The sequence below is a fragment of the Carcharodon carcharias genome, chromosome 3 (genome assembly GCF_017639515.1).
Source record: "Carcharodon carcharias isolate sCarCar2 chromosome 3, sCarCar2.pri, whole genome shotgun sequence".
NCBI classification, from domain to species: Eukaryota; Metazoa; Chordata; class Chondrichthyes; order Lamniformes; family Lamnidae; genus Carcharodon; species Carcharodon carcharias.
In genome coordinates, this window is record NC_054469.1 from 197,155,712 (window position 1) to 197,168,390 (window position 12,679).

A 12,679-nucleotide genomic window follows, 5' to 3' on the forward strand; every position below is an offset into this window, starting at 1 on the left:
ATCCTGTCTTTGGTCCCTGCCTAAGCTCCATTCCCTAGCTCCAAATTTTGTCCCCCTCCTCTGCCACTTATCTCCAGCTGAACCAGACTGTCTGTAGTCTCATGTTTCAATCTATTTGACCTTAAGCTGAGTTTCTAAGACATCATCATCTCCATTACCAAGACGCTTACTTCTACCTCCATAATATTGCCCATCTCCATCCATGCCTCAGTCCACCTGCTGTTGAAACTCACTTTGATGCTTTTGTTATCTCCAGACTTGACTATTCCAATTCTTCCCTGGCTGACTTCCCATCTTCCACGTTCTATAAACTTTTGCTTATCCAAAAGCCTGCTGCTGCTCTTTTCTAACTCACATCAAATACCATTCACCCCGATGTTCACTGACCTATATGGGCTCCCAGCCCAGCAATACTTTTATGTTAAAATGTTCATACTATGCTCAAATCCTTCTGTGGCCTCACCCCTACCTATGCCTGTAATCTCCAACAAGTTTCCAAGACCTTTACATTCTTCCAACTCAGGACATTGGCAATTGTGCCTTCAGCCATCCGGCCCCTAAACTCTTAATTCCTCTTTCTATAGCTCTCTGCCTCTGCACGCACTCCTCTTTTAAGACGATTTTTAAAACCTACTGTTTGACTAAGCTTCCTTTCACCTGTCCTAATATTTCTTTCTTTGGTATGGTGTCAATTTGTTTGATAATGTTCTCAGGAAGGACCTTGGGATGTTTCATTATGTTAAAGGTGCTATATAAATGCATGTTGTTCTTGGTTTTAGCTCCTGAGTATATGCAACATTGCTTTGTGAGGACAGGCCAGCCTTCCAGAGATATGGCACGATGCTATGTCTTCAAGGTTTAATACATGTGCAATAAAAGCAAATGTGGTCTGTTCACAAGCACTTTAACTCTTATTGTTGGAAACTGCATCACCTTCAAGTCATGCACCATCCACCCAATCTAGCCTCATTGTGATAGCACCATCATTAGAAAGTCTCCAGCAGTTCAAGAAGGTGCCCCAACCCTACCTTCTTTGGGCAACTAGAAATGGGTAATAAATCTGACTTTGACAATGTCACTCAGATCCCCAGAAAAAATAAAAAACGATATACTGTGTAAAACTATGGAAATATATACAGTTTTATATTGTATAACTTAGGAGGATAAGGATGAATTAACTCAAAACATTCCATCAGTTATTGAGAGCTCAATTACTCTGACATTTGATATGTGGAGTGATCTATTTAATCGTGATGCCAATGAACAGAGACTGCATTTCCAATATGTCTATATAATTAAATTGTTCATTCTAGTAGAGGTGAAGCTTTGAGTGAATCTGTCTGCTCAGTACCTTGTCGCCGGCGGCTGCTGATCTTCCTGAAGCAGGTTCCTTCACAAAGTCGGTTCAGCCGCTGCTGCTTGACCAACTCCAGGATTTCAGGCTGAATCTTCTCTCTGAGTTCTCTGCAGGCAGGAAGATCAATTGTCAAAAACTAAGCCATGCTCTTGTAAGCAGGAGTGGAGATTGTTTGAGGATGTTGTATAGGGTGGGTGGGGGAACATGAGTGAACAAGGGAATTTGGGGAGGTGTGGGTGGGTTGTGGTGAATATATAAGTGGTGGAGAATTAACGTATAGGATTAAAACTGAAACAAGTGTAGCTCTCCAACGATCTAGACTGAGAAAACTAACCAAAGTTCATTTCTGTTTGGTGCTAATTAACATTTGTACCTCAATTTATGGCAACCTGAGTAAATGCTGAGTCTTCTGTGGAGGCCTTATATTTTAAGGGGACTTTGGGAACAGATACCAATGACTTTTGTTAACCCGTTCCTGAATACATTGTTGGAACAATTTGTACTCTGCATTGGTCTCTGTGCTGTACTTGACCTGGGATTAACTGATATTGGAATTGCGTATTCAAAGAAAAATTGTTTCATTCTTCCCACATTGACATTCCTTAAAGTGATGAGTACATTAATTTACCCCAGACATTTCTTAACAAAACTTAAAGAATAAAAGATTGCAAAGCAATCCTAAGGAAAGGGTTACAATTCTGGATGAGCACTTAATCACACTAAATATAACTATTCAACGTACTAATCAAACAGAGCTCCTCAGGTAATTACTTACAATTATCCCACTTGGTATCCTTTTTAAAACCTTAATCAATGAAAGTCTGTGTTTCATACTGACATTTATTACCACACGGTAATCTGTGCAAACCAGAATGTAGATTCACATCTGGCAATTCAACATAAATCCTGACACCTTCACAGTCTTAATTTGGAAGCCGATTTCATACTAATTCGAACATATTTACAGACATCAGGTTTAACCAACACAGGTTTAATTTACAATGTGGCAAATTCATTTTATGCAACATTTTGATTTTTTTTCTCCTGCCCTTTTAGAATGATTTTGTTCCCTCTCCATGTCATTTCCCAGGTGAGAGATCTGCTATTCTCTCACAAGCCATTAGCAGGTAAGGGAGACTTACCTTGAGATTAAAATTTCAAATCCTGAAAATAAAAGACCAATGGGTTATCATATTTTACTCAACTGGTCAAGTCTTAGAACTTCTTGTGTGAAAAACTTCAAATGCAATCCTACATGTGGCTCACCACTTACAGTGGATGTGATTTGCCCATATGGCCTGAATCTTCAGCTTTCCAAAATAGCAGGAGGAACATGAATTTCCCCCCATTTTCCAACAGGTCCAATTTTTGCCAGTAGGGGAAAGGGGCAGGGTGTGCCTCACACCAGGGAAACCCGAACGAACAGTGCCAAGTTCAAACGCACTCCATATTTGTTGTAGCAAGGGTCTTAACAGGTAGTATGGCTGTGATGAAATTTTGGCGTAGACATAGTTGCTCTTGAAGGGTGGAGAAGGTCTGTAGAACTGTTCAGATGTGAAATCATGCAAATCCTCAGTCCGTTAAAAAATTTTAAAAAGCCTGCCTGGGTCAGTGAGAGGTTTAGAAAAAAAACTCAAACTGTGAGGTTATTTAAATCCCCAGCCCTTTATAAATTAAAAAAGGCTGCCTGTATCACTTGAGAGATAAAAATAAATCTGCTGTAGCAATTACAATAGTTGTTTGTTGACATTACTCTAAGGGCTATCATGATGTCATTATTAATACTTGGCTGCTTTTCGCAACCTATGATTATTCCAGCAGAGGATCCTAAATTCACAGATTGATCGACAACTCTAAGAGGCTATTAAAGGATTAGCTGTCTTTGACGTGGCATTATGAATGCAAGTCTGTTCATCATAAGGAGATTAAGTACTTGAGGGAATTTAAAAGTTTTGAATGGGCTCTCATGACTTGGGAGTATTTTTTTAATATAGTGAAGGCTGTAATAGATGTTTAGAACTTTATTTTATTTCATCTCAGCATGGCTACTGGGTGAGTTGGTATGGAGGGTGTAAAGGCAAAGGGTGGTGTGTAGGTTGGCAATGAGCTGGCATTAGGGGCCATCAGGGTGGGTGGGGCATGAGTTGGCATGTAGGGTATGATGGGCCTTTGGGGTGGGTAAGGGGCATGAATTGGCATGGATGAGGCATGGGGAGTGGTTGAGGAGAGGCGTGGGGGTTTGACAGCTAGAGGGCCTAAACTATGAGCAAACAACTGGGAGCAAGCTCCAGAGAGCCAAGGCAGGCCTTTTAAACATTTCACCTTGGTACACGACAGCCCACATGGCCATCTTCGATCTGCATCTGCAGGTGCCAGGCCCAACTCTATCCTGCATCTGTCTCCCCCGAAACAATGATCCCATTATTTGGAAAACCTCCTTCCAAGGTGGGTGTGGTGAGCCAGGAGATTTCCACCTTGGGAACGAAAATCCAGGCCTATATATCTGACCTGACAGTTGAGATCCTGGACATGCTGGGTTAGCACAAAGCAGGACCATGCTATTTTTACCAGCTCTTCAGAATTAAAATCCAGGCCTGAAATTTCACACAGATGAAGAGGCTCTCTGTCTTTGTGAAAATGGCTGGAGAGGCCCAGATCTGGAAGTCCCATCCTCGAAACCAACCCCTACCATTTTCGCAGGGGGAGGCAACAGGACAGGTTCTAAATTGCACATCCTTGATTCATGGAGGTGCCTGCACACTTTCAAGCACAGCTGCCTTCATGCTGATCTGATGTTGGCTAGTTGGATGTCCAAAACACGAATTGTGCACTTTAGACTTGGTAGGAGAAATTCTAAAATTGACAGTTATTTGGAGAGGTACGGTGCCCTGTGGGATTGTTAAAAATAGACATGAATGTGCATACAAAGTGCATAAGTTCATTGGAACTGTCAAAGGGAACTGTCAAGCTGTCGAGTGATTTAAATCTGCCGTTTAAATATTTGGAAAAACTGTCTGCAGCGTTAAAACAAAAGCAGTGCTTGTAATTTCACTCTATCTGTTAATATAAGCCTGAGTATTAGAATTATAGGATTAAGGCTGCAAAACTGATTTCACAACCGATCATTATCATAGTAGGGTGCCTGTCAGTTCATAGTTTGATTGACAGCCCCAAATGCTTATAAAGTCTTTGAAGTGGGACTATGAATACAACCCCTTGCTGTTATAAGGGATTAAGTACTTGAAGGAGGTTGAATGTAGCGAATGGGTTTTTATCAATGAGACTTTTTTAAAAATAGTGAATTCATAAATAGACACTTAAGAACTTTATTTAAGCTCAGCATGGGGCCTGAGGTCTGCCATGGTTGATACTGGGTGAGTTGGCATGGAGGCTGTAAGAGCAAAGGGTGGTGGGTGGGGTGCATGGATTGGCATGAGTAGGCACTAAATTGGCATAGGGTCTATGAAGGGCCATAGGGATGATGGAGGGGCATGGTTTGGCATGGAGGGTATGAGGAATCATGGGATTTGGGTGGAAGGGCATAGATTGGTATGGGGGGTATGAGGGGCCATGGGGAGTGTGTGAGGATGTGACGGGGTGAGGGGGGGGGGCGTTGAGGGCTGTTTTCACATCTTTGATAAAGTGCTGGAGGCTGGCCTCTTGCTCAGCCCACCTCCGCACCCAGCAGTCTCCGCACTCTTTCCGGGGTTGCCCACCACGACTTCCATTTTCACCTGCACAAATTACCCCCGGACTGAAAATCCGAACTTCTGAGGTACTTTTTCCTAGGTCGAGTTTGCAGAGCTGGGAGTTGTCCCAACCCTGAGCTCCTTGCTTGGCAGCACAACTTCAGGCCCTAATGTCTGAAATAATCCACAAAGCACATTCAATCATGCAGACCTCCAGTGTCTAATCTCTTGCATAGTTTTATCTATAAGCAGATACTGCAAATCTCCTAGCCAATATTGTGCAATTTTAAAAGAAGGTTTCATTTATATGGCAAAGCCTAAGCATCTGAATGCAGGCAATTGGCAAGATCACAATGCCTTGAAGAAATCACTTAATTTAACTTCTGATGTTATTAGCATTTCAGATACATCAAGGAGAATTAGTGAGTAAACACAGCTGTTTCTACCCGAGGAAACAGAGCACTTAAAATGTTATAAGCGTCAACTTTGGAATTGATGTTAATGCAAATGGCTAATGGGTAATTAATTTTCATCGAAATAGCAACTGCCCATTTTCAGCAGGGGCATTTTAAATGGTGGGTACTGAATTGCATAGATCTAGAGGGGACATTTGACATCGCATGAAGTACAAGGAATGGACAGTCTATTCTCTGCAGGGGCGGCGAGCAACCACTTTGCTTGGTATGGTAGAGTTATACAGAGCAGAAAGGTCTCATGATTGATCTCTATGCTAAATGATGGGATAATTGGCCTCAATGTGCCAACACTAAGTAATGGGGGGGGGGGGGGGGGTGGAAATGATCAACTAGGACTGTTATTCCTGATCGTATCCAGTGACTCACACTAGAAAATGTGAACATTTAGGCATAGAGATGAGGATAAGATTCAGTTGTGATGCTCTTCATTCTCAAATAGCCTGCAGTGTAGGAATACACAAGATTTAGTTATTTGGATGGTGTTCCAGAAAACTCTGCATTTGCGCCTGAGCCACAGAAGGACACAAGAACATAAGAATTAGGAGGAGTAGGTTATTCAGCCCCTTGAGCCTCCTCCACCGTTTGATAAGATCTGGCTGATCTGACTGTGACTTCACAATCCTATCTGCCCCCTCCATAACTCTTGACTCCCTTGCTGATCAAAAATCTCAGGGGAAAAAATTGAGCTAAAAAATAAATCAGGTGCCCTTCTTTACGACATATGATCTGTACTTACCTTATAGTATTTGTTTGCTTTAACTACCTTTGTCTTTTTTCTGGATTGAAGAGGAACAACAGTAGGCCATTCAGCCCCTCAAGCCTATCTCACCATTCTATTATAGCATTGTCAATCAGCACCTCAACTCCATTTGCCTACGTAAGCTCCATACCTCTCGATACCCTTACCTAACAAAAAGCTATTCTCTGTCTTGAATGACTCCCACAACCATTTGACAGAGAGTGTTCCACATTTTCCACTACTCTACAAAAAAAGTGGAAAAGTGCTTTCTGATTTCACCCTGAATGATCTAGCTTTAACATTAAGATTTTGCCCTCTTGTTCTGCATTCCCCCACCAGAGGAAAGTGTTTTTTCTGCATATTCTTTTTCTGTACATTCTGTATATCTTTCTGTATATTCACCTTCATTTATCAAATCCATTTATTATTTTGAAAACCTCAATTAACTCACTCTTCAACCTACTAAACCCAAGGGAATGCAAACTAAGCTTGCTTATGAAAATTGTCCTCATGTACATGGGTATCACTCCTAAATGTTTGAAGTTACACAAATCAAGAAGAAAAAGACTAGAAAGCGTTGGGGGCATACAGGATTGGACGAGACTGGAAGTCCTCCTGGTTCATCCTCTCGGACTGCCGGATTTTCAGGATCTCAGTGTAACTCAGGTTCTGCAATTTGCTCTTGAACTGGTCCAGTGAGTTAGGCTTGGTAGTCAGTGCTCTCATAATCTGCTCCTTTACAACTTGCATCACCTGAAGAGAAAGACAAAAAATGGACAGACAAATTGTGTTAAGTCCATGTGCTTAAACTTCATCCGGTGACTCTGAAACAGCAGGGACTCCCAAGTGCAGCATTTATAACTTAGAACAGTTCAGTTTACAAAATTGAGTGCAGTTGCAAAGATCAGCTACAGTTACAGATGCAGGTGCACACACATTAATTTGACTCATGTAATCTACATATGGGATATACCCTAATTAGGTCAGCAGTTATAATTTTTTGTGTGTGTGTTGAGATCATGACTGCTCTCTGTTCTTGTCACGGATTAGCATGGCAGAATTGGTGTCAATCCATAAATATGACAGTAATTGACAAAAATACATCTTAAAGGACACTTATAGGTTGTATCTTTATATTGTGTGTAAAGTACTGTTGCTAAGTTGCAAAGGTTAGGACGCAGTATTACAACAACGCTTGTTCAGTAAATTGATACCAATGCAGTTTGATGCATCAATACACTTGGGTGATCCTCTTGATTAATTACCTCAAATTACATTATTACCAAAAGTGGTAGATCTGTAGCCACCAATAGTACTTTCAACATCTTGTATTTATATAATATAGTAAAACAGCCCAAGGTGCTTCATAGAGGCAAAATCAGACAAAAACTGTGTTGAGCAAAAGGAGAAGATTTTAGGTCAAGTGAGCAAAGATTTGGTCAAAGACTTAGGTTTTAAAGTGGCTCTTAAAGGAGGAGAAAGAAGTGGAGAGGAGAAGAGAAAAGTGGAGAAGCAATGAGGTTTAGGGAGAGAATTCCAGAGCTTACAGCCTGGACAGTTGAAGGAACAGCTGCCAATTGTGGGGTAAAGGAAGTTGGGTTTGCATAAGAGGCCAGAATTGGAGGAACGCAGAGTCTTTGGAGGATTGTATATAATAATGTTACATAACTCACAATGCTCTCAAAAGATTAATATTTTCAAAGGAATAGGCTATGAAAGATTTAGACTCCTACTATTAACTTACATTAAAATCCAGTGCCAACATTAGAATGGAAATGATAACATTAATCACCTCCATCGTTTGGGAAAAAAAAGACTTGCATTTAGATAGCACCTTTTACATACACCAGACATCCCAAAGCGCTTTACCACCAATGGAGTACGATTTGGAGTGTACTCATTGTTGTAATGTGAGAAGAACAGCAGCCAATTTACATTCAGCAAATTGACACAAACAGCAATGAACAGATAATTTGGTTTTTGGAATGGTGATTGAGAGATAAATACTGACCAAGACATCAGGGATAACTTGCCCGGTCTTCCTCAAAGTAGTGCCATGGGATTTTTTTTTACATCCACTTGAGAGAACAGATAGGGTCTTGATTTAATGCCTCATCTGAAGGACAGCATCCCTGACAGTGCAGCAGTCCCTCAGTACTTCACTGGAGCGTCAACCTAGATTGTTGTGATCAATTCCTAGAATTGAATTTGAACCCACAATCATCTGATGCAGAGACAAGAGTGCTACCAACTGAGCTGTGCAACACACAAATGTTGTTCATTCTCTTTTACGTGATAAGTTATTTTCTTTCATGTTGCGAGCCTCACTTTCTCCCATGATGGCAGGCAAGGTCAGTTTCCAGCACTGTCACCATTTGATCGATCTGTAAAGTATCATCCTTAAATAAGAATTGATATAAACAGCTTGAACTGCAATGCTTATGCATCAGAATTCCTAAAAATATGTTATCATTAATATTTTGTGCTCAATATTGCCTAGTCACTTCATTTCACAGTGGAATCCCTTAGTCAAGTACTTCTCATTCCCCATTCCTTCATTCTACTTTCAGGCAATATGTCCCAACCAATGTTTTCCTTAATTCCCTTTTGCTGTGCACTGCCAATTTATTGTACTGCATGATCTCTTTAAGAGTCCTGTGTAGTCACTCTTGTGCACACCTTTAAGGGACAGCACTGGCACATGGCCTGTTTGTCCCCTGCACGGCCGTGCAGCCTAGAGAGAACAAGGGCCTGAACCCTCTGAAGTTTCCTCCTTCAGTACCTCTGCCTGGCCACTTCCCTCCTTGTCTTCAGAAACCTCTTTAAAGTCTTTCTATTTAACTGTTCTTTGTTCCCTTCCAGCAACCCTGTCTCCTGTTTAGTTTCTGCTACGTGATTAAACACGCTGAACTGTCACTCTGTAGATGTAGATTACTATGGAAATGTGAATTGTTCAGTGATCCAAAGTGCCATGAAGAGAGTTTAGTATTCTAAACGTAATAGACTAATATAATTTAAAAGTATGAGACAAGTAATATTACAAAGATACCAGCCACAATTAATTTCCTCTTTGCAACTGCACTTCTGTTAGTGTTAGCATATTTCTAATTATCCGGGTTTATTTCAACACTGATATCGAGACTTTAAAGAGAACTCTGATCAAAGCACTTACAGAAATTCTTTCTAGTAGGAGTATACCTATATCATAGCTAATCTGAGGCAAAAGTGTCCTCAGCTATTTGATTCTCCCCAAACACCAGGTGTCAAGTGAGAGCCATTTTCCTGTGTGCCAACATAACTTGAAGAATAGCTGGTCAGCATTAGACACCCACTCTTTCCTGTAGTGCTAGGAAGTATATAGCACTGGGTATTTCAGATCCATATAAGAATGGGAAGAGAGTAACTTAGGAAATTATAGGTTTATTAGTCTGCAATGTCTGTTGTGGGGAGGTTACTACAATCTATTATTAGGGACAGAGTGACTGAGCATTTGGACAGACATGAACTGATCAGAGAGAGCCCAGATGGATTTCTAAAGGATAATTCATGCCTAACTAACTTGGTTAATTTTTTTGAGGAGCTAACTAACATGGTAGATAAGGGAATGTCTATGGATATTATTTATATGGACATCCACACATAGAAGACATTTTATAAAGTTCCACACAAGAGACTGTTAACAAAATTGAGAACACATGGAATTGGATGCAACCAATGTTCTCTGTAAGCTCCGTGGCTGCAACCTGAATGTCCCCACACAGGCTATGCACAAGTGAGCTCCTTTAAGTTACTGCTCATGCATGACTGCACAGAAAAATTTAGAGGGACTCGTATTTAAATAAATCCCCCTTGTGAAACAAATTAGAGGGAACATTGGAGGCAACCTATTGGTTTGTACGGGGAATTAGTTAGGAGGTAGGGAACAAAGAATAGGGATAATGGAAATGTATTCAAATTGGCTGGATGTGGCTAGTGGTGACCTCTAGGAATCTGGATTGGGTCTCAACTTTTCACAATAATTATAAATTACTTAGTTCTTTTCGCTCATTTTTTTCAGAATTTCTAGGATTGTCCTCAGTCACACGAGGGGGAGGGGTGGTGCTCTGGGTGGTATCCATGTCGGGACACTGGACATGGACCTCAATTTCAACTTTTCGTAGGTGAGTGGTAAGGCAAGTTGGAAACTTGCCCGCTGCTGCAGGAATAATGCCAGGCCTATTCTGACTCCTGGGCCTCACGCTGACGTTCTGCTTTCACTTGGAACAACTGGGTAGTGGTGGAAAACTGCGCAGCCTGGGGGTTCTCCAACTGTTGAAATAAGGAAGGCATCTTGCACTTGGGGAAAGAGTCTGGGGCAGGGATGACCTAAGCTTACAGGAGTGCTTCTCCTGGCCCAACAAAGGGAAAGAGAAATGTTCCCAATTTCTCAGCCATGTCTGCAGCTTCAGTCCCAGGTCATGTCCAGTTGAGTCCCAATGACTTCATGACAGCTTTGGGTGGCCAACGGGAATCTTGATGGCTCTCGGGCTGCTAAGTAACTCGCAACTCAGCACCAGGTGGATAAGGTTAAAACTGCCTAGATACTCTTTCTGAATGCTACAAACATGTCACTATACAAGGCAACTCACCACCTCTGCAGTCTGCCCGCAGTCATCTTGTGAAATCCTCACATCTGAATTTGAAGGCACACAAATATCTTTGTAAGTGCAAAAACTTTTATGTTGAAGAGTTCTTCATTTCATCACTTAAATCTCAGCTTGCAGTCCTCAATACCCTCTGGGTTTTCCTATTAGTTGGACATTAATTTGCTGGTTTTCCAAGATCATCTTGAAGTCTGCTTTGCTGTGTTTATAATCTGCTCCTTTAACTTGAGTTACCATGGTTTCCAGATCAAAAGTTGGCTCCCTGCTTCATTTCCATTCTATGATGAAATATCTTTTTGGAAGAGAAATGATGTGTGATCTTATTGCTTGAATATCTCCCCTGGGGACCGATGATGGATGTTTCCAGGTCGCTAAACTCATTGAACAGTAACTGCAGGATTTCCCGACTGCTCAGAGGCAGGTTCTGCTCAATTCTTGGCAGACTCTTGGACGTAATTTGTAACAGGTACTTAGTACTACTTGTCTAGCAGTAAATTATCCTCTTTCCTTTCTCCATGCATTTTTGAGAATGCGCAAAATGTGATTTTGGTGCAAAATTAAATTGGTAAAATTGTTTCAAACTTGGGTCTCCCTGATAGAAAGGGAACTCAACAACCTGTTGCCAAACAAGAGCCAGTCTCCATGCATCCAATAATGGGAAGCATCAAAAGCACCCTCATGGTTGTAATGTATTCTAATTAAAGATAAGTTTTTATATATATTATATATATATATAGATATATACTTACACACACATAACATAACATGTATATAGATTTTCTGATTCACTTTTTGTTGTAAAACAAGTTTAAAAAAAATCTTATCAAGGTCACTGAAAAGAAGAAGTAGTTGCATTTAAATAATATTTTTTCATAACCACTGGACATCTCAAAGTACTTGTACAATTAAATGCTTTTTGAAGTGTAGATAATGCAATAGCATAGTGAAACCTGGCAACCTATTTGTCTACAGCAAGACTGCACAAACAGCAATGTGACAGTGACCAGATAATCTGTCTTTTAGTGATGGTTGCATGGTAAGTATTGGCTTGGAGAGCTCTCCTCCTTTTCTTCAAATTGTATCTTTTAAATCCACCTGAGAAGGCAGACATGGCCTCCGTTTAATGTCTTGTCCTGAAGACAGCACTTCTGACAGAGCAGCACTCTCTCAGTACTGCATTGAAGTGTCAGTTTAAATTATACACTCAAGTCTCCAGAATAGGACTTGAATCCAGAGGCGAGAGTACAACCACTAGCATGGTTGACACCTACCTCAGTTGCTGGCATTGGCTGCAGAATGTTTCTTGAACATTTTTTTCTTCAGTGGTCTCTTGCTCAGGACCCATATCAGGGTTATAGACAGTACATAAACAAACACATTAGGCAGAAACTCATATCTGCAGAACTAAATATGAACCAGAATAATTTAAGGTGATTTGCAGATAAATGGTTCTTCCTTTGCTGACAACCCCTTGCATTATTCACATGCACAGGATAACTTGTCAATGGAACCCATAACCTTCTGATTCCAAGGTGACAGTGCTACCATTGAGCTCCAGCTAACATTTTGAACTTGGATCTAAAGCTGACAGCAAAGAGTCGAGCAGAGATCTTAACCAAATATAATGCGTATGGAGATGTCAGAGAGACTCAGCTGGTAAAAGACATCCCCATCTATCGGTCATCAATCAGGCCTTGGACGCAGTACTGCAAGTAGACAATATCATTGCCTTGGTAATATCCTAACTGACAGCCAATATATCCAATTGAGTGAAA

General features: G+C 40.9%; 1 protein-coding gene across 6 annotated transcripts in view; it reads right to left on the minus strand.

The window, feature by feature from the left end:
* The window catches only part of elmo1 (engulfment and cell motility 1 (ced-12 homolog, C. elegans)), a 277,120-nt gene that overhangs the window by 19,382 nt on the left and 245,059 nt on the right, over positions 1-12,679 (minus strand). For 5 of the 6 annotated variants that reach the window (XM_041184319.1, XM_041184321.1, XM_041184320.1 and 2 more), the window contains exons 17-18: positions 6,851-7,014; positions 1,352-1,464 (exon numbers count right to left, since the gene is read on the minus strand). In XM_041184319.1, the coding sequence (XP_041040253.1) occupies positions 1,352-1,464; positions 6,851-7,014 (277 nt within the window). Of the gene's footprint in view, positions 1-1,351; positions 1,465-6,850; positions 7,015-8,272; positions 8,329-12,679 lie in introns of those variants that run through there. The other variant, XM_041184323.1, reaches the window with a different exon arrangement.